Raw genomic sequence first — 26,490 nt, forward strand, 5'->3', positions numbered from 1 at the left:
ATGGGACAAGCCCCCTCTTGCCCCCCCCCCCCCTTCCCTGGCCAGTGCCCCCCTCCCTGCCCTGAGCGCTCTCACCCTGTCCTGACTTTTGTACAGGCTTCTTCTCTTGGGAGTCTCGTTTTATATCCAGTTCAGAGAGCTTCAAACCAAGGAGAGACTTTGCAGACTTCCTTTCTAATCCCTCCAGGGGGTGGGGGGCAGCCCCCCGCCTCCCTCCTCCATGTAAATCTTGTGTGCTGTTGTCCCTGCTCCTTCCCTCCCCTCCCTCCCCCCCGGTTCGTGTACCTCGTGCTTGTACATTTCCGCGCTGTAGACAGTGTGTACGATACTGTTCTTTCAATGTGTTATCACTAGAGCAGGTGCCTCCATTGATGTTAGGGGAAACAATGAGAATAATAATAATTTTTTTGGGATTTTTTTTCTTTTTTGGTTTAAAAAAAAAAAAAAAGGAAAAAAAATAATTTCCTTCCAAGGCTTCTTCCAAGGTGAAGATTGAAGGCGAGGGGGAGGGCGTGTGTGTGTTCACTGCCCCCCCTGCATCCTCAGTAGGGCACTGTGGAGCGAGCTGGGGGTCTGGCTGCATGTATGCCCCCCTGGTATGTCCCCAGGTCGGGAGTGCAGCGGGTGCTGCCCCGCAGGGTGGATGGGGCTGTGCTGGGTGCACATGTGCAAGAGTGTGTGTGTGAGTGCTGAGAGTGAGTGTGCAAGGGAATGGCTTGGGGGGGTCTGCACTCTGCTCTCTCTGCCAGCACCCTCCTAGCACCATGCTGGGGGGAGCAACAGCCTGTGAGCCCCTGTCAGGGGCTGCCCTGTGAGCATAGAGGTTCTGGGTGCAGCCCACGTCTCACCCAGATTGGGGGTGGCTGGCATGGGGGGGGACCCCATGTCCCCCCAGCCCTTCTGTGGGACTGGGAGACAGTGCCTGAGACCCTTGGGTCAGGCCTGGCCTGATCCCAAGTCCCAGCACACAGTGGGGTGGGGTCCCATGCTGACACCCACTTCCTGGGGGCTGAGGTCTCAGTCCTGCAGACCTCTGCCCCCAAGCGTAGGATCCTGGGGGAGGCTCCCACGGCAGCAGGGGGGGTTCTGCTTTGCAGATAGGTACGATGGGTGCTGGGGTTCCCACAGAGTGGTGATGTGCCCCCTCGCTGCCCACCCCCTCCCCGGGCACGCTGAAATGCCTTTTTCTTTTTTTTTTTTTTCTTTTGCCCCCCTTCCTTCCCCCTCCTCCATAGTTTGTGCCATTTATGAGTCATGTATGGTACCAATAAAATGATTTTTCGGTTTGAGGCTGTCCTGAGCGCTTATTTCTGAGCCCAGGGCCTGGGGGTGCCAGTGCTGGTGCCAGGGTGCGTCCCCAGGCCCTCGAGGTTTCAGCTCCTGGGCAGCTGCACCGGAGGGGTGCTTCAGCCATTCTCCCCTCAGCCAGGAGCACCAGGAAACAGCTTAGGAATGTTCCTACACAGGGAGTCCGCAGCAGGAAGAGGCTGAGCTCCGTGTGCCTCCACACCCTGGGATAAAGGGTAAAGCAACCGGAAAAAAATCTGTCTCAAAACCTCGGGGGAGTCCCATGTCAGCCCCTACGCTGCACGAGCCAAGTTTGTGCAGTTTTTCCCTGTTTTTTCTTCCTTGGGGTATTGCATTCTTTCCTGTCCCAGGACCCTTTGCTTTGCTAGAGGGAACTGCGGGCATCCAGCACTAGGGGGGTGGGCAGGAGGGGAGCCACCAAGCTGCCTCTCACCCACGGCACCGAGAGCTGCAGTGGGGCAGGGGGAAAAAGGCATAGGGGTACAGCTCAGGTCCGTGCCGTACAGGTGCTCCCCGGCACCTGTCCCAGAGCAAGGCACCAACGGCGACAGCTCATGCGGGATGTGGGGCCGGGAAGGTGATGGGGGCTCTGGGAGAGGCAGATGTGGGGCGTTGGGATGGGCAGCGGGCGTGGGAAGCTCCGGGAGTCCCGTGGGATCGCGCTTGGGACGCGCTGCTGCTGCTGGTGGCCCTGACCCAGACACGGGATGGCCGGGAGCCAGGCGGTGGCCGGGATAGGGTGGGGCGATGCATTTGCCAGCGCACAGCTTTTCAGTCACTGGGCTGAAACTGAAAGGAGCCGCAGAGCCCGCAGAGCCGGGCGTTAGCTGTGCGGCGGAGCACCGCAGGACGCGGTAAGTGCTTCGTCCCCACCTGTCCCCCTGAGATCCTTCGCTTCCCCCTGGGCACACCCAGCTGCCCCCACCTCTCCCATATCCCAACCCCAGGCTGTGGGATATGGGATTTTTCCCCCACGTTTCCCGCTCGGGGATGGGTGGCAGGGCGCGACGTGTAGCTGTGCCACCTCCTTGTCCCCTCTCTGCTCAGGTGCCACCATGGAGCTGGGGAACATCTCGCAGCCCGTGTACGGCCCCGGCCTCGAGGAGCCGAGCAGCAGCACGCCGGGGCTGGTCCGCATGGTGCACGGCTTCCTGCGCCTGGTGCAGCCCCACGGTCTCCCCTTGGGTGCGTGCTGGGGGTCCCAGGGCCGCCCGAGTCATCTGTGGTGGGGTCAGGAGGGTCTCACATCGTGTCACGTGGCACAGAGGCAGCCCATAATAGGTCCGCAGGAGAAGGTAGGGCAGGACCTGGAAGTGGAGCGAACAGCGTGGAGGGGAACTTTGCCCCCGTCCACGCAGAATGCTTTATCTCCATCCCAGGTGTCACGTGCACACTGCCAGGGTGATGTCAGAGCATCCCCCCAGAGCCTCCAAAACAGAGAGTTTGGGTGTGATGATGCTTTCCCTGGGTGCCAAACGGCTGTGCGGTGCCACAGCTGGGGAGAGACGGCCCGAAGGGAAAAGGTGCCGGGCATGTGCTGCCCAGATCCGCGGCACTTGGGTGGCGCTGGGAGTCCCAAAGCCAGATTAGGGTTGAGTTAGGGCCGAGGTCGAAGTTAGGGCTGGGGTAAGGGAGGTTGCCCGCTCACGACCGTTTCTGCTCCCCGTCCCCCAGAGCTGATAGCGGATCTGGCACAGACGCAGGGCGAGGTGGTGAACGACGAGCAGAAGGAGGAGGTGAGCGTGCAGCCGGGGTGCAGAGCCCCATCCCACCCCGCGGGGTCCGCGCAGACCGGGGGCGCCAGCCTCGTGCCGTCTTTCTCCCTTTCACAGCTGCTGCGTTACGAGCTGGGCTTCCTGGTGTGCATCGCCATCGGGCTGCTCTTCGCCGTCGCGGTGCCGCTGGCGGGATGCTGCTTCTGCTGCTGCCGCTGCTGCGGGCGCTGCGGGGGACGCATGTCCCAGAAGCAGGACGGGCGGATGCGCAGCCGACGCCGGGTGCTGTACAGCGCCGTGCTGCTGGTGTCGGCGCTCGTGCTGTGAGTGCCGCGGCGGCCGGGAAGGCCTCGCCAGGAAGCTGCCGTTCTTTGCGGGAGCGGCTCCAGCGCGGAGGGACAAAGGAGAGGAAGCGGTGGCGGTGGGGAGCGGGCCCGTGGGGCAGAGCCCTTCCCGGCAGCCTCGCAGCGGGGCTCCGCGTGCCTCAGTCTCCCCGCAGCGGGAGGGGCGGGGTAGGGCGCGGGGCGCGTCCGCTGCACGTCCAGCCGGGTCCCTCATTGAGGTGCTCAGCAGTGCGTTCTGCACCTGCGTTTGGAGGGTCCGGGAGAGGACGTCGGTTCGGTGCTCCTCCCGCTGACCCCACCGCCTTTTTCCTATAGGGCCGGCGATGTGTGCGCCTTCATCAGCAACATCCGCTTCTCGCAATCCGTGAGCAGCACCTTCCCCAACATCAACAGCACCGTGCACGACCTCCGCTCCTACCTGCTCTCCATCCCCCAGGCACGCCTGCATCCCGAGCGGGGCACGAGGGGAGGGCAGCCCTGGGGCTGAGGGTGGGAGGGGTCTCCAAGGAGTCCCCACCCCACACTGTACAAGAAGGACAGAGCTGTTGGAGAGGGTCCAGAGGAGGGCTACGAAGATGATCAGGAGACTGGAGCACCTCCCCTACGAAGACAGGCTGAGGGAGCTGGGCTGGAGAAAAGAAGGCTGTGGGGTGACCTCATTGCAGCCTTCAGTACCTAATGGGAGCCTACAAACAGGAGGGGAATCAACTCTTTGAAAGGATAGATAACAGCAGGACAAGGGGAAATGGTTTTAAGTTGAGGGAGGGAAGATTTAGGTTGGATGTCAGGGGGAAGTTCTTTACTATGTGAGTGGTGAGGTGCTGAAACAGGCTGCCCAGAGAGGTTGTGGATGCCCCATCCCTGGAGGTGTTCAAGGCCACATTGGATGGGGCCCTGGGCAGCCTGGTCTAGTATTAAACGTGGAGGTTGGTGGCCCTGCATGTGGCAGGGGGTTGGAGATTCATGATCCTTGAGGTCCCTTCCAACCCTGGCCATTCTGTGATTCTGTGATCTCTGCCCCTGCAGCAAGTCAGCTTCGTCATTGACAGCAGCAATGTCCCGTTGGGCAACACCAATGACAGCCTGCAGAGTGAGCGCACATGGTGATGGGGGCACCTCCTGCTGCTGTGGGGGGGATTTGGGGATGGAGGTGGCTGGGGATGCTGGGATAGCATGGCGCAGTTGCCCAGACTCCAGCATGTTGCTGTGGGTTGAGGTTTGGGGTAAGGGCAGTGCTTCCAGCAGCTCCCCTGCAAACTCAGTGCAGTCTAAGGGGGGTCCTACATTGACCCCCCCCCTCCACCTCCGCAGACATTGGGCCCCTCCTCGGCGGCAGGATTGCTTCCAGCATCAGGAGCAGCACAGACGAGGCGCTGGGATCCCTGCAGAGCCTTTTGGGAGGTGATGTCCCAGTGACTCTGAGGATGCGTGGGGGGCACCAGGAGGATATGAAGGCTGAGGGCTGGGCTGGGGGCATATGTGGCCTCTGGGGAGGGATGTGCCTGCCCATCCCCAGTCTGGGTGGAACGCTGGCACTTTGGGGTGGATTCCTGGATGTCCTTTGCTGCCTCCCCAGCAATGGAAACACTGGCGTCCGCCTTTGGCACCATCAACAGCACCCGCTGGCACCTGGAGGAACTGCAGGGCACCTATGATGGGCAGCTGGGCACGCTGCGGGCACGCATTGAGAGCACCTTGCAGCGCTGTGGGCAGCCCTGCAGCACCACCTCACCCAATGGTGTGGCCTTCGTGGCCAACTATAGCATGGTGAGTGCTGGGGGGCTGTGGGTGTCCCCTCCCACCTCCCTGCCCCGCCTGCAGCCCCCTCACCCCGAGCTGTGCCTGCAGGTGCCTGGTGTGGAGCGGCAGCTGGAGGCGCTGTGGGATGTGCTGGACAGTGGCATAGAGGGGGATTTGGAGGTGAGGGGGTGTGTTGGGGGAGTGTGAAGGGCTGCATGGAGGGAAGAGCGGGGTGGGTGCCTGAGGCTGGTGGAGTGTATAAGTCCCATGCTATCTATGGACGGCTGGGAGGGGGTCGGGAGCTGGATGCTGTCCCTGTGCAGGTGATCAGCGTTCTGGAGCAGGCCCCCAGAAAGGTGCAAGAGCAGTCCCAGGACGTGGTGACACGTAAGTAGGGCCACCGTGCTGATGCTTGGCCATGGGGACCAAGAATCCCATCCTCTCCTTGGGTACCCGCTGACCTGGAAGAGCAGGGTGTGGGTGGCAGCTCCATCAGCGACCCATCCCTGTCCACATGTCCTCAGGGACTCAGGAGCAGCTGGGCCACATCAGGCAGGAGATTCGCAGCATGCAGGACCAGCTGCCACTGCAGAACATGGAAGAGAGAGCTGGGAACCTGGTGAACCAAACCAGTGCTGTGCTGGGGGACAACCAGAAGACTGTCACTGACCTGGATAGCATCAGGTAGGGGGGCTGCTCCATCTACCTTGGACAGTCCGCCTTCTTGGGCTCTCAGCCCAAACTGTCCCCATCGTCCTGCCCCAGGTGGAGTGTGTGTGCCCTGCTGTGCTGTATGGTGCTGCTGGTAGTCCTGTGCAACACCTGTGGGCTGCTGCTGGGGCCGCTGGGGCACAAGGAGAGCACATTGCCCACTCAGCGCAGCTGCCTCTCCAACACTGGAGGGAACTTCTTCATGGCGTGAGTGAGGCTCCCAGGCAGGGATGTGCATGGGGGTGTGCAGGCTGCACACTCCTAGTGCTGATGGAGCTCTGTCCTGCAGAGGGGTGGGCTTCAGCTTCATCTTCTCTTGGCTGCTGATGCTGCTGGTGCTGCTCACCTTCTTCCTGGGGGGGAACATCTACATGCTGGTCTGTGAGTCCTGGCGCAGCCAGCAGCTCTTCCAGGTGGGCTCCCCCTCCTCTGCCTTCACCCAGGGTTGGGACAGCTTTGGGGGCTCTCCTTGGTCTCCCATCTCCCACCCTGCACCATGACTGGTTGCTCCATTATTTCCCTGGAACCCAGCTTGTGGATACCCCTGGCCTCATCCCCGGCTTCAACCTTTCAGAGGTGCTGGGTGACGAGAGTGGCACCATCACCTTCTCGCAGATCTACAGGTGGGCACAACTATGGCTGGGAGCTTGTCCTGGGGTTGTGTGCAGGGAAGGAGCGAGGTGTTCCCTGGGTAAGGACATGCCCTGGGGGTGCACCCAGCTCGATCCCAGCCCTGTGCCCAATCCCCCAGACAGTGCCAGCAAGATGCTGCCCTATGGCAGACGCTGCGCCTGGACCAGAGGGTGTCCCTGGATGAGCTCCTGAACATCAGCCAGGTGAGTGCCAAGGGGGGACACAACACAGGTGGGTACATGGGGCTGGCACTGTGTCACGCCTCTCCTCACGGCTCCCCTCACCCTGCAGTACACAGGAGAGATCTCAGCGGCTTTCCAGAAGCTGAATATCACCCTGACCCCCATCTCTGTGCTGAACGAGAGCCAGCGGGAGCTGCTGCTGAATGCCTGCCGTGATGCACAGCCTCCCAACTTCACCCACACCCTGCAGCAGGTGTGGGGCTGCGGTCAGGATGGGGGGTCCGGGTGCTGTCCCCTCTGCTATGGGGTCCCGACTCCATTATGCCCCAGGGGGATGGGGTGCAGCCCTACTGTTGTCCTCAACACCACCCCACCTCAACACTGTCCCTTTCCCAGCTGGATCAGGGCGTCACGATGGGCAGCCTGCAGGAGCTGGCCACAGAGCTGGAGCAGCTGGCGGACAACGCGGTGAGACCCTGTCCCCAGGGCTGAGGGGTGTCCCCTGGCTGAGGAGCCCCTTATGCCCCAGAGCAGGCAAGGGCTGGCAGTGGGGTCCCTCTGTTATCTGGTGGGCACTGCTGAGAGCCTCTCCTGCAGGGTGCAGATGTGCAGGGGGACCTGAAGGCAGATGCTGCTGAGCTGCGGGAGCTGGACAGGGAGCTGAACAGCAACTTCTCAGGGCCGCTGGTGAGTGATACTGGGAAGGGGAAGGGGCCCTGCTGGGGGGTCAGAGTGAGCCATAGGGTACATGTCTCTGTTTCTCTCTCCACCACCCCCAGAAAACCCTGAAGGAGAACATCCAGTTGGTGCAGAGCCGGGCTGCTCAGCTCGAGGTGAGCCACACATGGGGCAACCCTGCTCCTACACTCCCAGTTATGGGGCTAACCCACAGCTTGGGGCACATCGGGGCTGTTAATGGGGCATGGAGATGCCCTACTGGTATGGCAGCTCAGAGATGCTGCATCTCAGGGACTGCTGCTGCATGGGGTTGGGGAGATGCAGAGACCCTGCTCCCCCCATCGTGCTGCTGACAGCTCCTTTTGTCTCAGGCACAGACAAACTCCACGTTGGACAAAGCCAGCGCCACAGAGGAGTTCCTGGGGAGGGAGATGGGGAACATTATCAAGAATGTGAGCTTACTTTGCCCTGCTGTGGGACACGTGGGGGGATGTGACTGGGTTGGTCCCACTGAGACCCCACCTGACAGGGATACCACATAGTGCCCAGGGGTCCCCTGTGCCCCCACATGCCCCCACTTCTGGCAAGGGGTCTGGGGGCATCTTGCAGACCCTTTGCTGCCAGATTGAGGTGGCATTTTGGCTCTGATCCTGGCATGGAGGGGATGTGGAGCACGGTGTGGGCTGGGGGAGTACAGCATCCCCTCTCTCTGCCTGCCCCCCCACAGGAGACATGGGCCTTTCTAGAGGAGCTGCTGGATTTCTTTGAGACCTACATCACCTGGGCCAAGAGCAGTGTGAGTGAGCCTGACCCAGCCAGGCACAGGGATGAGGGGCAGAGCTGGGGAGACCCCAGCATGACCTGCCCCAGTTGTATCCACAGCTGAGGATGGATGTGGCACGCTGCAAGCCCATAGCCCAGAGCCTGGATAACGTGGAGGCCATCGCCTGTGACCACATCTTGGACTCTATGGTGAGAGGGGTGACACAAACGTAGGATGGAAGATGATGCTGATGGGGTGGCTGCTGACTATTCCTTGCTCCCAGAACACCTTCTGGTTCAGCCTGGGCTGGTGCACTGTGTTCCTGCTACCCAGCATCATCCTGGCCGTGCGACTTGCCAAGTTCTACCGCCGCATGGACATCGATGACGACTACAGGTGAGGATCTGCCCTGCCGTGGTGCTGGTCTGGGGTCTGCTCTGCAAACCACCCCTTGGTGGAACTGCAATGGGGCCAAAGGAGCTGTGTGCTGCTGGAGCAGCGATGCTCAGGAATAGAAAAACTCCATGGGCTGCAGGAGCCCCTACACTGTGCCCAGATGAGGTGGCTGGAATGGAGGGACTGTCAAACCCTACAGCCTCCACACCTTCCTTGTGTGCCCTGGAAGGGCCCCATCCTGCAGCGTTATGCTGGGCTGGGCCCTCAAGAAGCCCCTCAGTCTCACTGACGTGATCCCCTCTTTTTCCTTCCCCCTAGGAAAGAAGCTGTGGAGATGTAAGTAGCAGTGCTGGGTCCCTACTTGGGGTAAATCCTGTGGCATGGGGGACAAGGAGAGGAACCTGGAAAGCACAAGCTGAGGAGGGTGCAGGCAGCAGGGTGGGACCTGTGCAGTAATGCTGTTTTGGGGTCCCTTTACCACATTCCCCCCTCCTCCTTTGGGGTGCTGGGCATGAGAGGGATGGCATTCTGCCTTCCCGTGGCATTCTTGGCTGTCCCCTGCTGCCCTCTGTGGCTGTGCGTGACACAGGCACCCTTGATTTTGCAGAGGACCTGCATTCAACCTGTACAAAATCCCCCGGCCAGCTACAAGGCATTAGCCTCCATCAACACAGCACAGGCACTAAGGACACTGAACACGACAGCTCTGTCTGCTGCATCTTCTCCCTTAGCACTGGGAACAGGCTGGGAGCCCTCTCCCCACTTCCCAATAAGTGGTGATGTGCTGCAGCTGGGAGACAGCCTGCAGGAGAAGGATGTGTGCCCCTTGCACTGCCCCAGGTGGGGCTTTGCTACCCCTCATCACCTGGGGGAGGTGGCAGGGAAGAGGAGGAGTAGCAGAGCATCTCCCCCACGGCTCGTTGCAGCCATGCTGTGGTGTGGGACTGGGCCAGGACCCCCCCTGCTTTGTGTGCACAGGCAGATGCTGCTGGCTGAGGGGAACCTTCTTACCCAAGCCTGTCACTCCATAATCAATGTGAGTATTTATTTGTGCAGGGAGCCCAACTCTCCAGTGCTGTGATTTTGGGTATAAAACAATAAATGAGGTGATTTCATGTCCCAGTTATGGGGTAGTTCTATACACTTTTCTCCCTGACCCTTCCATTACGGTCAGGTGTGCAAAGAGGGGATCTGGGGCAGTTGTTTCCCTGCTGCTGGTGCAAGCTGGGGCTGTGCTTAGAGGGCTCTTGATTGCAAGTGAGCCCCTGCCTGCCAACGGCAGGAGCTCAGCCTGGAGCCTGAGCCAGTCACGGGACCAAACGGGCTGCCTCCTGAGGACCACTGTCAGCAGGGCTAGGTGCTGTCCTAGCATGGTTCAGGACCTTCCCTGAGCGCTGCAGATCAGGAGCTGCTTGGTGCAAGAGGCTGCAGGTCAGTGCCCTGATCCTTGGCGATTCTGGTGCTCCCCAGGGTGAAGGTTTCCTCCTGGAGGGGGACTGGGTGGAGGCCCCCATGTGCTGGTGCCCACCCCTGCCTATCCCCTGGAGCTCCTCAGGAGCTGCATGTTGTTATGGGCTGAGCGTGTGCTGGCTGCTGTGCTGCTCCTTGGCTGAAGCTCTGGGACTGTTCCAAAGGCTGGGCTGGGAGGCATACATGCACAGCGTGACTCATTTCCTTCAATGCAAAGTCCAAGCCTTATCGGAGGGAGCGATGAACTGGAGCAGGCCAGCTTACACTCTGCTACGTTCATCTGCTTTACCCTTTTGCTTCTGATCTTAGAGAGGCTCCTTTTTCCTTCAGGAGCTACTACCTGAACCTGTGCCAGCCTTACCTCCTGTTGTCTCTCCCAGCACATGTCCTGACCATAAGTGGAGCCCCATACCTACCTGTTGCCCTGCGCAACCTTTGCCAACACACGGCAGCATCCCATTCCCTGGGGCTGCAGCTCTGTGAGCAGCCGTGGTCTGTTCCACCCTCCTCCTCCTCCCTTCTGCCCAGCCCTGGAGCCCAGGGCAGCATCAGATGGTGTGGCAGCTGCTTGGGGAAGAGGCTAGCGCTACTCACAGCGGTGCCACCGGGGCCTTGTATGCTATGCTTTCACCGAGTTCATGTGAGTGGCAGCTGGGAGAAGGCAGCACCCCATGGCTGCAGCACAAGGCCCAGCCCGAGGCAGGGCTGCCTGGTAACCAGCCCCCCGCCTCCAGGGAACCGTTGCAGAGGTTCCTCTTCCCCATTGCCAGGGTTGTGTTCTTTCTTTTTTTTCCACCACAGGGACTTTCCGCAGCTCAGCCCCCATCTGGGGGAGGAACTGGCACACGGCTGTGTTTGGACACAGCAGGGTCCCTCCAAGGGCGGCTCTGCCACTGCAGGAGGAAGCCACCCTGCTGCTGATTTTCCAGCTGGGAACAAAGGGACAAGCCACAGCTTTAGAGAAAATCCCTCCTTTTCCCAACTCCAGCGTAGTGGCCAGCCACAGCTCCCCCGACACCCACCCAGGGGCCTTCAGGGGTGCTCATGGCACCAAAAGCCATAGGCTGTGCAGCACAGATGGCCCTCCTTGCTCCCAGCAACGCGTGGCCTTCAGGCTGTGGTCCCACTGGGAGCCAAGCTTGGCTCCCACTCAGCAGGAGCGAACGCAAACCGCCCTCCTCCCTCGCTTGTACCCTCACAGCATTCACCACTGCCCAGCACTGCTTTAGGAATCTTTATTTTTAAAATGAGACTGCCTTCTCCACTTGACCCCACTCTCAGGAGGAATAATGCAGTGGACTTTCCCCACCCGCTCCCAGCCTGGCACAGCACCAGGTGGCTCCACGGCTGGGGGTCCCTTTGCACCACAGCCCGGGGCTCACTGAGCACTGAGGACAGGCTGGAACCTGCATCTTCCTGCACGGCTGCTCTCACGTTACACTGACTTTGCAAACAGGCACAATGTGAGCCAGACAACCCTGACAAAGCCCCTTTGTGTGCAAAGGGCAAAGGTAGGAGAGATGGGGATGGAGGGCCCTGGCGTCCCACGGCATAATCTAAGCTTCCACAAAGGAAAGGGAGAGGCAGGGCCAGCCCCAAGCTTGCCCGGGCTGCTGCCAGCTTCTCAGCTCGAAAGAGAATTTGGGTACCGGCTGGGATGGAGAGATAAGGGAATTAGGCTGCTCTCCTCAGCTAAGTAGCTGCAATTGGTCACAGCTGCAGGGCTGCTCCCAGAGGAATTGCAGTGAGATGGAGGGCTGCAGCTGCCAGTGCATGCTGGGACTCCCAGTATCACAGAGCTGCACCATTCTGGCATCTTGCCGAGCTCAGGGCAGTGACACAATGACCCCACTGCAAGAAACAGGCAGAGCCTGGAGGCATCACCCCACTTGCTGAGCACAGAATGGGGAAAAGGCTGTGTTTGCTCCAGACCACTGCTCCCAGAGGACTGGAAAACTAGAAGTGAAATTGCAAAGAGTCAAGCAAACCAAAATCAGAATGTTTTGGGCAGGGAGTAGCTCTGCAGTCCTGTGATGCAGTGCTTTCATCTACAAACGCACCTGACATTTGCTCCTCTACAGGGGCACAAACAATTGCACTTGCAAGAAACAACCAGAAAGCCAGCCCTGGCCTCAGGTGGGACACCCAACTCCAGCCCCCACGGACTCGAGGCTTCAAAATGGGGCAGGCTTCCCTGCTGCCAGGCAGGGCATGGCTTCCTGGAGTGGATGTGGCTTTCCCCTTCCCTCACACCCAAGGACTGGGATCCCATTGTGCTTTCCCCTTTACACAGTGTCACCCCGCACCAGTGCTGAGGCAGAAGTCCTTGCCCCATCTGGCTGAGGAGCATCGCTGCCCACTGCTTTTGGAGGGTTCTTGTGTTCTCGGGGTGGGGTGGGAGGGGGGAAGGTGGGGCTCTGCAAGGCATCTGAGTACATCTCGTCCTGGACGCAGGGACGCTGCATGACCCGCTGCAGCAGCGGCTTGAGCAGGCCCACAGTCAGCTGGTTCCCCTCGCTTGAGAAGGGCACCGGGTCCTGCTGGGAGCAAGGGAGGTGCTGCAGGACCACGGTGAGGATGTTTGAGGTGCTGAGCTCAGCAGGGCATAGCGGCCACAGCGTGTCCAGGTAAGGGTCCAGCTCCCGGTGCTGGGCGAACTCTGCTAGCAGCGTGGTGAATATCTCCTTATTAAGCAAAGGGCTGAGCTTGGAGAACTTCTCAGCCACCTCCACCACCCGCTGCCACTGCTTCAGGCGGATGAGAAGGTGCAGAGCTTGCAGCACGGCCTTGGGCCTCTTGCTGCAGAGCAGCAGTTCGAGCTCCAACTCATCATCCACCTCACTGTGCTTGCTCTTCTTGGCCAGCACTCCCAGGGCTCTCTTGTACAGTGGCACACGGCCTTCAGGGCCCTCCTTGCTGCTGTATGGCCAGGAGATGCTCACGTACTGCTGGGTCAGCTCCACAAAGTTGGGCAGCCACTTGGGTTTGAACCTCAGGAAGGAGGCACAGATGAGTTCAAAGATCGGGACCACCCCATTCTGCCCCACCTCCTCCTGCTGTGGTCCTCCCAGGACCTTCTTCCAAACCTCTGGGGTGGCCCGGGCCACCAAAAGGCCATCCCCGTTCTGCTGTAGCTGCAGGCAGCTCCTGGTGGCCTTCCAGGCAGCCCTGGGGAAGGAGGTAAAGACAGAGTTCAGGTAGGCCAGGTTGTCCTTGTCCATGTCAGAGTGCAGAACGCGGCTGACCTCCTGCTCCACCAGTTCCTCGCAGTAACTTTCCACCTCGCTCTCTGAGGCACTCACCACACAGGTTTTGAGGAGCTCCAGGCTGAGGTAGCTCTGCAGCTCCAGGCTGATCGTGCTCAGCAGCTTGACATAAGTGTCTTGGAGGCCTCGGGCTGGCTTCTGCTTTTGGTGAAGGCTGTGCTGCAGGATGGCAGTGAGGGCCACGGGTGCCTGGAAGACTCCACCTTTCTTCAACTTCTCCACCGTCAGCTTGGAGCTGCTGAGACTCCTTCTCTGGTAGTACCTGCAGGCCTCCTCGAACACCATCTCCACCAGGCACGGCTCAGGCCTGCCACTTTCCTCGGGGTTGGAGAAACTAAAGCTGTAGATGCCAGTTGGAGCGAGGAACCGAATGCTATCTTCCTCTCCTGGGGACTCCAGGAAATGCACTTCCTTCATGCTCAGGATTTTCTTTTCTATGACCCTCCCACTGTTCTGGTCGACAAGGTACAGAACCCCAGCCAGCACGCAGGCCAAGATGCTACCATATGTCTTCAGCTCAACAGCATCACCCTGGGCCAGAGGCTCCGTTCCCAGGTCAAAGACGTGCCTCTGCGTCCCATCTGCCTCTAGCATGTTCACAGCACCCTTCCTGCTCACCAGCAGCAGAGCCCCACAGCTGGACACAGCACAGGTGTGAATGTCCAAAGGCACCAAAGCTGAGAGGAGACCCACGGAGCCAAGCAGGAGCTTCCTGAAGTCTGACTCGCTGCTGGAGTGCAGCACTTTGCTGTGGACAAAGCCTGCGGAGGGGGCTGCGACGGTGAGCTTTGCCTGCTCGGGATGCCAGACGAGGAGGAACTTGGAGGCGGTGGCGAAGCCGCCAGAAGCGGGCACCAGGAAGACGTGCCGAGGAGATGCCAGGACCCGGTACTCGGGGCAGTTGTGCAGGACTATCCTCACGGGGCCCAGCCGCACGCCTTGCTCCCCCAGCTCCAGGGCGCGGGCACAGACGCAGAACCTGAAGGCACATTTGCTGATGTCCGAGTGGGCGTCCAGGGGCGGCCTCTCCTCGCACCACACCAGGCTGGCCGCCTGGCTGCACACGGACACGACACGCGCCCGGGCACCCTGGCACAGCTCCAGCGTCTGCAGCAGCTGCCAGCCCGCGGCCGGGACGAAGCGCCAGAGCTCGGTGCGGCCGTGCTCCCACACGATGCCCAGCACCCAGCGGCCCGGCGCCGCGGGGCTCTGCGGGAACACCAGTCCCGCCAGGGCGGGCTGCGGGGGCCGCCAGCTCCTCTCCAGCTCGGCTCCGCCGCCGCCGCCGCCGCCCCGCAGCTGGAAGGCCGCCACCTGGGGCAGGGCGGGCGGCCGGTTCTCCTGCAGCAGCACGAGGTGCCTCCCGTCGGGGCTGGGCCGGACGCGTCGGGGCTCCTCGCCGTGGCACAGCAGCTCCTGCAGCCTGCGGCCCCGGCTCAGGTCGCTGAAGTCGGAGAGCCGCCGCAGCGTCCCGGACGGCTTCATCTCGGCGGCGCGCCCTGCGCAGCGACAGCGGGCTGAGGTTCCGCCGGCACGGCTCCCAGCCCTCCCGGCTCCCTCCGCTCCCCCCCGGGCTCCCGCCCCCCCCCCCCTCCGGGCCCCCGCGCCCCCGCGCCCTACCTGCCGGGCCGGCCGCTCGGCTGGGCGCTGCGCAATCACGAGGCGGCGGCTTCCGGGCGGAGCCGCTCCCCGTCGGGGCTCCGGGCCGGGCCGGGCCGCCCCTCTCCGACTTCCGTCGCCGCTTCAGCGGAGGCTGCGCGGCCGCGACCTCCGGGCTCCGCGGGAGGAGCGCGGCGGGACCGCCGGGCCCTCGGCCCGACGCCGGCCCCGCCCGGCCGCCCCCATCGCCGCCGCGGACAGCGGGGCCGGGAGCGCGGCGGAACGGCGCTGACAGCGGCCGTGCGGGCGGCGCCAGGACCGCGCGGCGCCGGGCCCCTCGGGGCGCATGCGCGGCATCGCGAGCGGCGCACGCGCGCTGCGGAGCGGAGCGGCGGGCCCGCAGGTAAGCGGCGGGCGGGGGGGTCGCGGTGCCCGCAGCCCGCGAAGCGGGGCGGGACGCGCCGCACCGCCGTGGCCGGGGCACCTCGGGCCGCCGGGAGCGAGGGCGGAGGGGCCCGGCCCGCTTCGGGCCTCTCCGGGGAGCCCCCGGGTGCGGCCCGGCGAGAGGCGGCGGCCGCGAGGACTCGACCCCGCGCTCCGGCACGGCGCCGGCCGGGAGCGTTTCTCGTCGGCCGCCCTAACGGCGCGTCCCGCTGCGGCGGGCGAGGAGGGCGGCGTGCTGCTCCGCCGCCTCGGCTCCTGTAGGAGGGGCGGCGCTTCGGAGGGGAGTGTCGGGAGGTGAGGAGAAGGAGGTCGGTCGTCCCCTGGCTGTGGCGCGTCTGCCTCGAGCGCGTGCTGCTGCTGGCGGTCCGCGTCTCAAGTCTTACCTTGCTGCAGCTGTGCGTTCCTTACCTTGCGTGCCTCCGCTCTGCTCTGCGGCGCCTTGGAACGTAGCGGCTTCCTCAGCTGTGGGAGCCGAGGCTGTGCTGCTGCGCTGCGTTCGGGCTGGGCCTTGGGACTGCGCTGACGGCTGGAGGGGAGAGGCGGGGGGGGAGCGTTGGGGCATGGCGTTTTCCTTCGGAAGGAAGGCATCTGAAAACGTCTTCAGGTGGAGCGAGCTTTTAGCTGTGGGTGTGGAGGCAGCGTTGAGTATTTCGTGGTGAATCGGGTGGAATGGATTCTGAGAGGCTTGAAAAGTGAAAACCGAAAGAGGCTTTCTCGCAGCTGAGAGCTAAGCCAGAAGTATGGAGAGGAAGTGTGACGAAATGAAAGAGTTAGTTTGGAAAAATGGTCTGAACAGATGGAGCTGTGAGCATGCGACGCTTGTGTGGATGGGCTCGGCAGGAAGAAGCTCAGCTACACGGCATTGTGAAGTTGGTGTTATTTCAACTGGACAGATAGAAATGAAAGGCAGTTATGAATGTAACGTCAAAAATGTAACCTGGATGTTATTCCTTTATATCATTGCTAAGGCAGGTGCAGCGCAAGCTTGTGGCTGTATCTGTGTTAGAAATCACTTTTTCTGTTTTTCAGGGCAAGGCAGATAGGTCAGTAGTGCTGTAGCTGCATGGGTTGTGCTGTGTAGAAGCATGCACTGCTGCTGCTCTGAGCAGGGTGGAAGGGCTGGCTAGTAAAAGCACGTGCTCTGAGGCTGTGCTGCTTGGTACTGGCAAAAAAAAAAAAAAAAGAAGTAGAAAATGTGTGGGTTTTAGTTGTCGTATCCTCAGAATATATTTCTTGTTCTGTATTACATGAAGGCATGTGGGAATCGTGCCAGATTGATCCAAGGCTTCTGTGCTGTGATAGCAGTTCCCTGGCGGGTGTGCTGGGTGCTGCACTGTTGTAACAAGAGATATGGCCTGAGCTGTTTTCATTCCAATGGATGATATGCAGATAAAGCTGTAAGGAATGGACGAAGTACTAAAGTAGCATGGACCTGTTAGCATGGGCTGTAATTGTCAACATAAGAGTTGGCAGAGTGTAAGCTGCTAAAGGGCTCGTAACAGAAATTTGATTGTGGTGGTTGCTTCAGCCTTGACAAAATGCAGCCCACCACGTCCCTCCCCTCTCTGTTTTCATTGGTGTTCTGCCCAGACTGCTGCTCTGTGGTTCCTGGTGGTGGTGGTGGTGGGGAGCTTGAACTGGGTCAGGGCACTGTCCTACCTTTGGATTTGTAAGCTCATGTGCACAGTGCAGACTGCAGCTTCCTCTGACAGACGAGTGCTGGAAGCTGTGATTTTAACTGCCCTGTTGCCTGGCCCTGCAGGTTCATCGTGTGTATTCAGTGCAAGTTTCTGCTGGAATTCCGCTGAAGAGTACAAGGACTGGACTACAATCTGACTCTTACAAGCCATAGGTCACTTTTAGGCAGAGGTTTGTCCCTCACCCATGGTCTGCACCATTTTTGAAAAACTCTCCTTTAGGTTTAAGTGGTGTGGCTGCCAAGCGCCTCAGAAGGCAAAGCATGGTCCTGCTGGTCCCAGGTGTGTGCAGCTGGGGACGGGCTGATTACCCAGCTGGTGATCTTCTAAATGAAGGAGACTAATCTTAGCAGCAGCAGCAGCGAGCCAAGGGATTGGATTCAGAAAGGGGCAGTGTCTCAGGTCTTACTCAGAGCTTTCATTAGTATTGATTAACGTTGGTTTGAGATTAGCAAACTAATACGATCACATCATTTGTACTACCTTTTTCAGGTACAGAATAAATGGTTTGACAATTAAATACATACATGAAAATCCCACTTGGTGTTACCCGTTTGTTTTTTATTTGGCCAGATAGTGTAAGGGTGTAGCTTTGGTGCTTCTAGACCGAAGAAAGCATTTGTGTTTAGTTGTATGTGTGTTTTGTAACCTTGAAAACATTCAAGTCTGAATAAACGTCAGGCTCAAAATGTCAGGTTTTTCTTTTTAAATTTGGTGGATGGTCTAACTGAATGCTGACAAGGATGCCTTCATCTGAATGTCACATGTCTGATGTAGATCTCTAGTACAAGTTGTGGAATGGGGTGGATGGGAGGCGGGTGGCTGGATGTGCTCATTCCTTTGTTCCTGGCTGGATCAGCTGATCCTGGGGCTGATGAGAAATAAGGCAGATCTGCCTCAACTTCTGTCTGCCTGCCTTTCATCTTTGAGCTGCCAGGACTCCTGCTCTGCTAAGCTTTCTGTTAGCTCCTGCTGAACGTCTTGGATGCTCTGCAGCACAACGACATAGCATGGCTCTAGGCATCTGTGTGCAGGCGCTTCTCTCTGCCCTGGGGACGGCTCTGTGCCTTCAGTGGCCACGGCAGGATTCACTTAGCAGTGCATGTTAATGGCACTGACCTATTGACAGACTAAATGAGCCATGAGAACCTGAAATGGGGAATTGGCACCCATGCTTTTGAAACGCAGGGTGTTTTAAAGGATAATTGTTAATTATATTTGGTGTTTTCAAAAGCTATGTGAATTTGGCACCTCTGCAACTTAGGAGTGTTTTGTGCATTTGACTTCTGTTTTCTGCAGTTGCCTAGAAGGTCCCCATTAGCAAAAGGCAGTTTCCTGTTTCTGTCTTTATGACATCTAGAGAACATAATTGCGTGAAGCGAAAAGAAAAAACCATTTGTACAGCCTGATCATCATAGGTCATGAAACAAGCAAAGCCTAATAGAGCACTGGCGTGAAAGGTGACTTATACTTTTCCCCTTTGTTCTTCCATATGCTCATTTGTAGAGCAGCAAATCATAAACAAGAGCGTTATTTAATCCTTACCTCTAGCAGTCATCTTTGTCTGTACTGCGTGCAGCCCTGCTTGAGAGAATATGAATCCCAAGTCTCATTTTGACAGAGATGAGGACGTCCACTTGCTCATGCCGTCCCTCTGGTGCTCGCTGAGCATCGAGCATTTGTGCCTTGCAGGATTTTGGCTTCTCCATCTTTCTGGAGAATGCAGGAAAAGTGCTAAAATGTATTGCTGGACATTCAGAGGCTAGGTAGTGTATTGATCCCCTCCGTGCACAGATGTGTTTGGTGTGAGAGCGCTGACCTAGAAGCGCCGTGAGATAGTTTATTAGTTTTGACACTGGGATTTGTTAGCTGTGATTCAATTAGAAGCACGCTGATGGATGTTTTGGTGTGCTGGGCATGGCGGCTGCTTGAGGTTCAGAACCTTAGAATTCCAGTTGGGAAATTGTTTTGTGCAATCCTGGGTAAGGTTTATATTGCTAGGCTAACAGTGACTTTGCTCTTGATTTGGTTTTTAATAGGTTTCTCTCTGTTTCCCGTTATGGTTCTAATTAGGGTAATGTCTCATTTCCCATGACAGTTCAGAAATAATGCAGACTGTAGAAGAGAAGCTATCAAGATGATTGAGTAATGTTTTCTTTTTCATTTGTTGGTTTGCAACCTTTTCTCCACCTTAATTGGCCACATAGGCCTAGCAGATGACAGCAGCGATGTCTGTGTTTGCCTAGGTTACAGAGCACCAGGTCCTCCATGTTCTTCTATCAGTGTTTCCCAGGGCAGTTTCCGTTCTCACCTGCCATGTACAGACTGGCTCTCAACCAGCCAGCTGTCCATATTCCCATCCTAACTGGAAGAGGCAGCACCTTGCTCCACCACCTCTATGTAAATCTCAGCTTGTCAGGTGTGAGATCGACCCCTCTCCATCCTGCCCACTGCTTTCCCGTTGTGACAGACCTCCTGCCCTCACACCTGGGGAAGGGCAGCAGCATTTTTTTCAGCCTCCTGCCATTTGGAATTGAGGTTTATGGCACAAGGGATGGATATCTGAGTAATCGGTAGCAGACTTTGGGAACCTGGGAGTCTTAGTTGGAGCTGTGGTGTGAGATGATCCAAAGCTGTCTGCAGTGGCAAGAATGCAGAACAGATCTGGAACAGGCGTTGGGTAGTTGCTAGAAGTTGCTCTTTGAGAGAAGGATGGATCTGAGTGTGCCACAGTTGTTTTCAGGCAGTCTGGGGTGGAGACTGAACACAAACCTGTCTCTATGGCTGCGGCCTCAGAAAGCTGTGGGGTCCCAGAGGCAGGCTGCAGTGTGCTGACCTCGCTGCACGTAATTCAGCGTGGCTGAGTGCAGCTGCCACCACAGCCTGTCTGTGGTTTTTTTTGGAGCATGACTTCAGTTGTGCTTTTGCCTGAGGTGTGCTGCTCCCATGTGCGTAGTCATCTCTGGAGGTATTGGTTAGGAGGGTTTGGAGTTGGAGATCTGACAGGGCACAGCGTTCCCTTTCTGCTGAGTATCTCTGATGTGCTGCAGTGACAGAGAAGGTTAGAATGCTGCTCAATCTGCAATGCTTGCCAGAAAATTCTGAGCTTGCGGAGGAATACATGTTTGTGAGGGCAGGGTGGTGATGTGCTTTGCTTGCATCAGATGTGGGGCTGAGGGGACGTGGCAAACCATGCATTCTGACTGTCAGCCCCTGAAATAGTTGCAAATGACTCAGGGCTACAGCTGTGGCTATTGCTTTATTGAGCAGCTTGTTTTATAGAAATGATACTTTTTTCTTTTTTTTTTGTCCACTGGTATAAACAGGAAGCATTGGACACTAATTACTTAATTATAGGAAACCTTGTTTGCATTTCTAGAAAATCTTTTGCTGTGAAAGTGACCAAGGAATGTTTTCTGGATGTGATTCAGGGCAATATGCTCTAGGTGACACTGCTTGTAGCAGAATGGTTGGACTTGATGATCCCAAGTATTCCTTCCAACTGCAACCATTCTGTGGTTCTGTGATGAACTGCTTATTCTGTATCTGCCTGTGGATGAACTTCAGCACCTTTCTTTGAAATAGGTTTTAGGACTGGATGGGACTTTTGGTCTGATTTCTTATCAAGGATATTTATTAAAACTTCTGCTTCCAGCTTGTGAGAGTTTATTTGTAGTGAAGACATCTTTCATGGCTGAAGCAGGCTAGGTATCCCTTGAAGAAAGTTCAAGGTTCTTTAGCTTTTTTTTTTCTTCCCTTGGTCTCTTGATCTCTTCAAGGTGTCCAGCATGGCCCAAACAGAGAAGAAAGGTGGGCTGCTCCGGAAATCTTCAGCCTCCAAGAAGCCACTGAAAGAGAAGGTTGTGTTGATGTATGATGAGATTTTCACGGTAAGGCCCAGGGCACTTCTGGTAAATTTTATGTAGTTTGTGCTGAGGGCTCTGCCTGCTGGATTCTTTTCCCTTGGTAAGTATTGCACAGCATAGGCACGCACTTCAAGTTCTCCTGCTGTCATGCGGAACTCTGTAATCTGCTCTCTTCCTTAATGTCCATTTATCCTGATGTCTGCCAGAACCACTTGTTATCTGTGTGACATCATGGCTTTTCAAGTGTTTCTCAAAAAGTAATCCAGAAACATCTCAAATGAGAGCTGCTTCTGTACTGTTTTATTACTGAGAATCTTTGCAGGCAGTACGCTGTACTGTTAGACCATTTGGTCATCCAGTGTCTCTGACCTACTTGTGGTAGTGATTTTGTTCAAACTCTACCTGAATAATTTGTTATTGTTTGCTCTCATTGGCTGTTCCTTCCTCTTTCAGACAGAGGACCCCAGTAAAAGCAACCCTAGGTTTTGGGAGGAGCTGTTTCTCATGAAGGTAACAAGAACTGAACATCCTCTGATTTGCTGCTGCTGTTCTGCCTATGAGATAGCAGACTGTCAATGCAAAGACTTGCTTTCCTAAGGTGTCAGCAGTTGTGTAATGTGCATGATTTGCTCCTTAACCTGACAGGTCAACCTGGAATATCTGGAAGGCAAGCTGGAGGCTCTGGATGGGGAAGAGTTGATGAAGATAAAAGATAACATCAATTGCTTGTTTCAGCACTGCATCCAGGCACTGGGTGAGGAGCACCCAATCAGAGTGGTCAATGCACTACAGGTACCACAGCTGAGAGATGGGAAATACTCTCTTCTGCTTCTGATGAGGCAATATGTTTGCCTCTGGAATCAAGCATCTTGTTCATACTACTTTAGTTGTGAGGAGAAATGGTGTCTACAGAGCAGTTGCTGTGTCTGGTTGGTGGAGGTTACATGTGCTCGTAGTCTCTCTAATGTTTGAGGAACAATAGCTTGTTTCAAAATTCAAGAGGATCTGGTGCTGCAGAATAAATAGGTGGTAATGGAGGGAGTGGGAGGGCCTTGTTCTCTCTACAAGCTATCATTTGGGGGCTGTAGAATACTTTGTGTAGCTTTGTTTGTCTTCTCCTTTCTCCTTCATTTTACCCTCCTTTTTAATTTCCTTGTGGGTCAAAATTAAAATAAAACAATGGAGAATTTCATGTCAAATTTATGCAGGAAACTGTCCCTGCTGGACATTTCCTAGTTGGAAGCTATGAAGAATCATCACCCAGAACAAGAAGCTGCTGTTCTTTACCAGCGCTTGCCCTGTGTGGCAGACTATCCTCAGTCTTGACATTTACTGCTATTAGTTCCCAGGCTAATTCTTGACAGTTTGTTGGACGCATTCATCCCAGCTGCTCTCAACTGTAGAAGTGCAGAATATAAGTTTCAGTCTGTAAGGGGCATCGGGCAGGAAAAATGTGGACAAATACATTTTTTCTCTAATTGTTTTCTTTCCTGAGTTCTCAGAATCCAACACATACCCCTTAGAAACAACAGAGGTGGAGGATATATAGCAAATACAGCCCTTTCTAGGCTGATGCTATTTGTATAAATATCACTGTTTTGCTAGTGCTCTGAGAGTGCTCTAGGGCAAGTTATGTTATGGCGTTGTAGGTGTTGGCTTACATCTTATCCTCTGAATATTTTGTTTGCAGACTTTGTGTGCGCTGATACGGGGTGTCCATCAGAAGAACAAATCTACTTCTGGGTTTGACATCATCAACATGCTTGTGGGATTTGATAAGGCAGAGCTTTGTATGAAGGTGAGGCCTTGCCTATGTAGACAAACGCTTTGCACAGCAGCCATGTTGCAGGGGCAGTGTTTTGTAGACAGATGCGTATACAAAAACCTGATGTGCATCTAGGCAGGACTTGGAGAAAGATCATGATGTTATGCTTGCGGTCATAAAAATGTAGTTAACATAAAGCAGAAATGAGAAGCAATGGTGTTAATGTAGTCTGTGGTGTATAGCTATGTGTACATACAGTAGTTACATCCCAGCTTAAACCAGGACGTGGTTCAGTTGCTGATTTTTGGAATAACACAGCTTTGTGTTGCTATTCTTGAATCTCAAATTCATAAGAAATATTTTAAATAGTTTTAAATATTAATTTGAAATTGCATGATTGTTCTTTTTTTTTAGAATCTGATGGAGAGCTTGGACTCGCTACTCTGTGCAGAAGGTTCTGAAAGTCTGAAAAGCTTGTGTCTGAAGCTACTCCTCTGCTTGGTGACGGTAAATAAAGGCTCTGCTTTTTCACCCTCTGCCTCCAGTGCAGCAGACATTTTCAGTTGCTGATAGTGCTATCATGCAGCTGTCTTGCATCAATCTGCAGAGGAAATGGGGTGCTCAGTCCATGGGTCATGTCTTTTGCCAGAAATGACAGTGGTAGAAGACGGGGCAGATTTCCCCTCGTGTCTGGCTGTAGTGCTCGGCAAACCCTTGACTTGCTGACTAAGTGAGAGATTCTGAATAAATGTGTCAGTCTGGTAGTATAATGCTGCTGTCCCTGCTGTCTGCCAGAGGCAGCTAGAGCATCATGGGAGGCTTTGAGATTTTAACTCGTGTTTGTACTTAGGTGACAGATAACATAAGCCAGAACACCATCCTGGAGTATGTGATGATTAACAGCATATTTGAAGCTATATTACAGGTAAGGATTTTTTTTCACTCTACTGCAGGAGCTCTTCTTCCATGCTTTTTTTTTTTTTTTCCCAGTCTTATGTTTGCTTTTCAGCCTTTTCATTGCAGCGTAAGTAACAGGCAGTGTGTGCTACTTCCATTCGTAGCATCGTGAATAGGTAAAAAAAAAAATAAATAGATATTTAGAGTAAATAAATAATTAGAATCTATGGCTCCTTACTTCAGTCTGCTGTTCTTAGTCATTGCTGAATATTTAAGGCATTTTCACTCGAGTCATTTGCCCTTGGAAGCTGAATGGATTTATGGGCTAATTTTGCAGAAGCAGCTTTTACTGGGGAAACTTGATTCGAAAGTCAGTCTGGATGTATGGAGTTTTTTCTGCTCTTTGGTAAATTATACTTTTTACAACTGAAGCTGGATTTGGGAAAACATAGGATGTCATAGTTGCACTGAGATGTCCAGTGGTGTTGAGAAATGTATTTGCTTTTTGCCCAGAAAGCCTGCATACATTCTGCTTGTGACAAGTAAGTTTCCCTCTGTGCAATGTTTCTCGGAAGCACTGACACTCCCTAAGTCATAAATATCCTCTTTAGGATATAATTTGCTCTTGTACATACATTTTACTGCCATGTATGTTCTCAGAGTCACTGCAAGCTTCCTAAAGCAGGCCTGAAAAGAATAATGCAAATCTTTATTTCAGATTCTGTCCAGCCCACTTAGTCGCAGGGAGCATGGCTATGATGCTGTTGTCCTACTTGCCTTGCTGGTCAACTACAGAAAGTATGAGGTAACAGAAATCTGTCTTCTCTCAGTTATTTTGTACTGGCCTCTGAGTTATTAAGAAGGCCTAGAGTACATTTTTAGCAGTACAAATGGTAGCTTTTATCAAAGCTACGGAAACTTTGTGAGGCAGTCCTATTTTGCTAATTGTATCTGTCTCAGATGCGTGTGTGTGTGTATGATCAGTGTATTTAATATAGAGTTTGTGTTGTGCATGCATGAGAAACTGCCTAGGAAGTGCTCATTTCCTTTTTGAAAGTATTCTAGGGAAGGTTCCCTTGTAAGAGTTTGTATTGTGCAGAACTTGCGTGCTTGCCTCTTGATGTGTGACACTGCTTATATATTATCTCCAAAGTAAAATTAGTTGTCAGTCACCTTGAGTTTCAGACTGAATTTGTGATTCAGAACCTGACTAGCAGACTGAGGGAATGTAGATCCCCAGAAGGCATGCTGAAGATTTGTCCAAAGAATGAACTGAAACATCAGAGCGGTAGCATTTCCAGGAGAAATCTGACTCTTCTTTGCCCGATTCTTCTCTGAGAAGCTTTATTCATCTTTACTTTTATAAACTGGTTGTGCTACTTTGTGACATATTCCACCCTGTTTTTTTGCTCTGCTTATCACCTTGAAAAGAAACACTTCAAATGTCAAAAAAAAACACCTAGTTGGTGTTTGCTTTTCTTTGCAGGAGGAGTGATGCTTGAATGATTGGTCTTTATTTCTTCCCTACCACACCCCCCGCACTCCTGCAATTAGCAATATTTTACTCTGAGTAGGTTGACAGGTAGAAAACGTGGAAAAGTTCTGGAATATCCTCTCTTTGGTTGAAAAACTGAGTAGGGGGAACTTGTGTGATTTTGTAATAGAGCTTGCTTTGAATTATGGATAGACTTAGAGAAAAGGTGAAGGCACAGAGTACTCTCAGTGACAAGGCAATTCCTATTAATTTCCCATTCCTGTGGGTGTTGTCTGAATCCAGAACTACAGACTGTTCAATCTGTGCCATGGTAACATGGAGCAGGAGCATGCGGTTTCAGCGTAGGGCCATGAGAACAATCTGATGGGTATTGTTACTGATGAGGACAGAGTGGGAAGACCAGGGCTCTCACTGCAGTTTTTGCACCTGCAGCTGGAAAACTGAATTGAAATTGGGATTGCTACATCTGTCCACGATCATAACTAGTTAATTTGTTCATGAGCAAAGTATAGAATCACAGAATCATAGAATTGCTCAGGTTAGAAAAGACCTTCAAGATCATCAAGTCCAACTGCAACCCACCTGTACTAAGTAACTTCTTTCCTCATTAATTACAGCGTATTCATTTACACATTCAGATCAAAAGAGATAGACCTGTCTCATCCCATCCCTGAGAAGTTCCCTGTGTGCTATAGTTTATCTCCTGAGTAAGGCAGTGTGCTGTGAGTACATAAGAGCTGTCCTCTGCTCTTTGCAGTAACTTTCTGAGGCATGTAATGTTGGGGTCCATTGCTCCTGAAATGTTCTAGATGACTTCAAGCTGTACAACCAAAGCAACTGATGGTTTGTGGTGATGTTTACAAAAGGAAGCAGAAAGACAATAAATCAGTCCAACCTAAGGCAGATGGGGGTGAGGGAAAAATCAGCTTCACTATTTTATCAGGTAAGGTTGAAACCAACTCAGCTAAGGGTTTTATATGACAGTTGCCTGACACGGCCTATTGTAAGTGTCGCACACTATAAGCTATGCCTGTAATAACACAGTCATAATTTTCTAGTTTCCCTTCCAATTGCCTGGGGAATATCTGTCCATGTCTTCGTTACCAGCGTAGCTCTGATCTTGGTTTGCTCAGTAACTTCTGTTCTAGAAGTAAAAATTGTGTGTCTTTACACGGGACTTTTAAAGAGGTGTCACTGATCTGAAACCTCATCATTCTCAAAACTTGTGACAACTATGTACTCTTCAGCTGTACTTCTTGGTTTAATAATCCTATTCCATATCTCAGAAAATATTTTGTACCTTGATGCTATGTGAGAGAAACATGAAAGGAGCATTAAACAGTTGACTACATTGGGAAATGGTGAAACTAACTGCTCAAAAGGATGCCAAGCAGAGGAAACACTGCAACAAAGAGTAATTCACTGTGCCCTTCTCTCAATGTTGTAAGAGATGTCTGCTAGAATAGCAACTTAAAACATAAATCAAACAGTGACTTTTCAATAGATTGATTCCTAGATAAC

General features: G+C 54.6%; 3 protein-coding genes across 9 annotated transcripts in view; 2 read left to right on the forward strand and 1 right to left on the reverse strand.

The window, feature by feature from the left end:
• Positions 1-30: 30 nt before the first annotated feature.
• On the forward strand, positions 31-9,606 carry LOC116231721 (prominin-1-A-like). The gene is made up of 25 exons (XM_031597674.2): positions 31-2,162; positions 2,356-2,493; positions 2,983-3,044; positions 3,141-3,346; positions 3,683-3,803; positions 4,394-4,457; positions 4,679-4,768; positions 4,944-5,134; positions 5,216-5,287; positions 5,431-5,494; positions 5,632-5,791; positions 5,873-6,025; positions 6,108-6,231; positions 6,350-6,441; positions 6,570-6,654; positions 6,743-6,886; positions 7,030-7,101; positions 7,231-7,320; positions 7,413-7,466; positions 7,683-7,763; positions 8,039-8,107; positions 8,194-8,283; positions 8,358-8,470; positions 8,789-8,806; positions 9,078-9,606. Exons 2-25 carry the CDS (start codon positions 2,364-2,366, stop codon positions 9,127-9,129), a joined length of 2,397 nt encoding a protein of 798 aa, XP_031453534.2. The 5' UTR covers positions 31-2,162; positions 2,356-2,363; the 3' UTR covers positions 9,130-9,606.
• A 1,555-nt stretch (positions 9,607-11,161) lies between these two features.
• On the reverse strand, positions 11,162-15,935 carry HPS6 (HPS6 biogenesis of lysosomal organelles complex 2 subunit 3). 2 transcript variants are annotated; one of them, XM_090145376.1, is made up of 2 exons: positions 15,658-15,935; positions 11,162-14,705 (listed from the first exon to the last, which is right to left on the reverse strand). In XM_090145376.1, exons 1-2 carry the CDS (start codon positions 15,809-15,811, stop codon positions 12,226-12,228), a joined length of 2,634 nt encoding a protein of 877 aa, XP_090001502.1. In that variant the 5' UTR covers positions 15,812-15,935; the 3' UTR covers positions 11,162-12,225. The 2 variants fall into 2 exon arrangements, with proteins under 2 accessions (XP_090001502.1, XP_031453468.2); XM_031597608.2 differs by lacking the exon at positions 15,658-15,935 and adding an exon at positions 14,827-14,982.
• The window catches only part of ARMH3 (armadillo like helical domain containing 3), a 106,316-nt gene continuing 94,944 nt past the window's right edge, over positions 15,119-26,490 (forward strand). For 3 of the 6 annotated variants that reach the window (XM_090145377.1, XM_031597619.2, XM_090145381.1), the window contains exons 1-8: positions 15,119-15,208; positions 20,726-20,836; positions 21,266-21,322; positions 21,458-21,604; positions 22,503-22,610; positions 22,992-23,084; positions 23,428-23,502; positions 24,193-24,279. In XM_090145377.1, the coding sequence (XP_090001503.1) occupies positions 15,152-15,208; positions 20,726-20,836; positions 21,266-21,322; positions 21,458-21,604; positions 22,503-22,610; positions 22,992-23,084; positions 23,428-23,502; positions 24,193-24,279 (735 nt within the window). In that variant the 5' untranslated portion in view covers positions 15,119-15,151. Of the gene's footprint in view, positions 15,209-15,373; positions 15,645-20,725; positions 20,837-21,265; positions 21,323-21,457; positions 21,605-22,502; positions 22,611-22,991; positions 23,085-23,427; positions 23,503-24,192; positions 24,280-26,490 lie in introns of those variants that run through there. The other 3 variants (XM_090145379.1, XM_090145380.1, XM_090145378.1) reach the window with 3 other exon arrangements.

This window comes from Phasianus colchicus, chromosome 8, assembly GCF_987193195.1.
Source record: "Phasianus colchicus chromosome 8, bPhaCol1.hap1.1, whole genome shotgun sequence".
NCBI classification, from domain to species: domain Eukaryota; kingdom Metazoa; phylum Chordata; class Aves; order Galliformes; family Phasianidae; genus Phasianus; species Phasianus colchicus.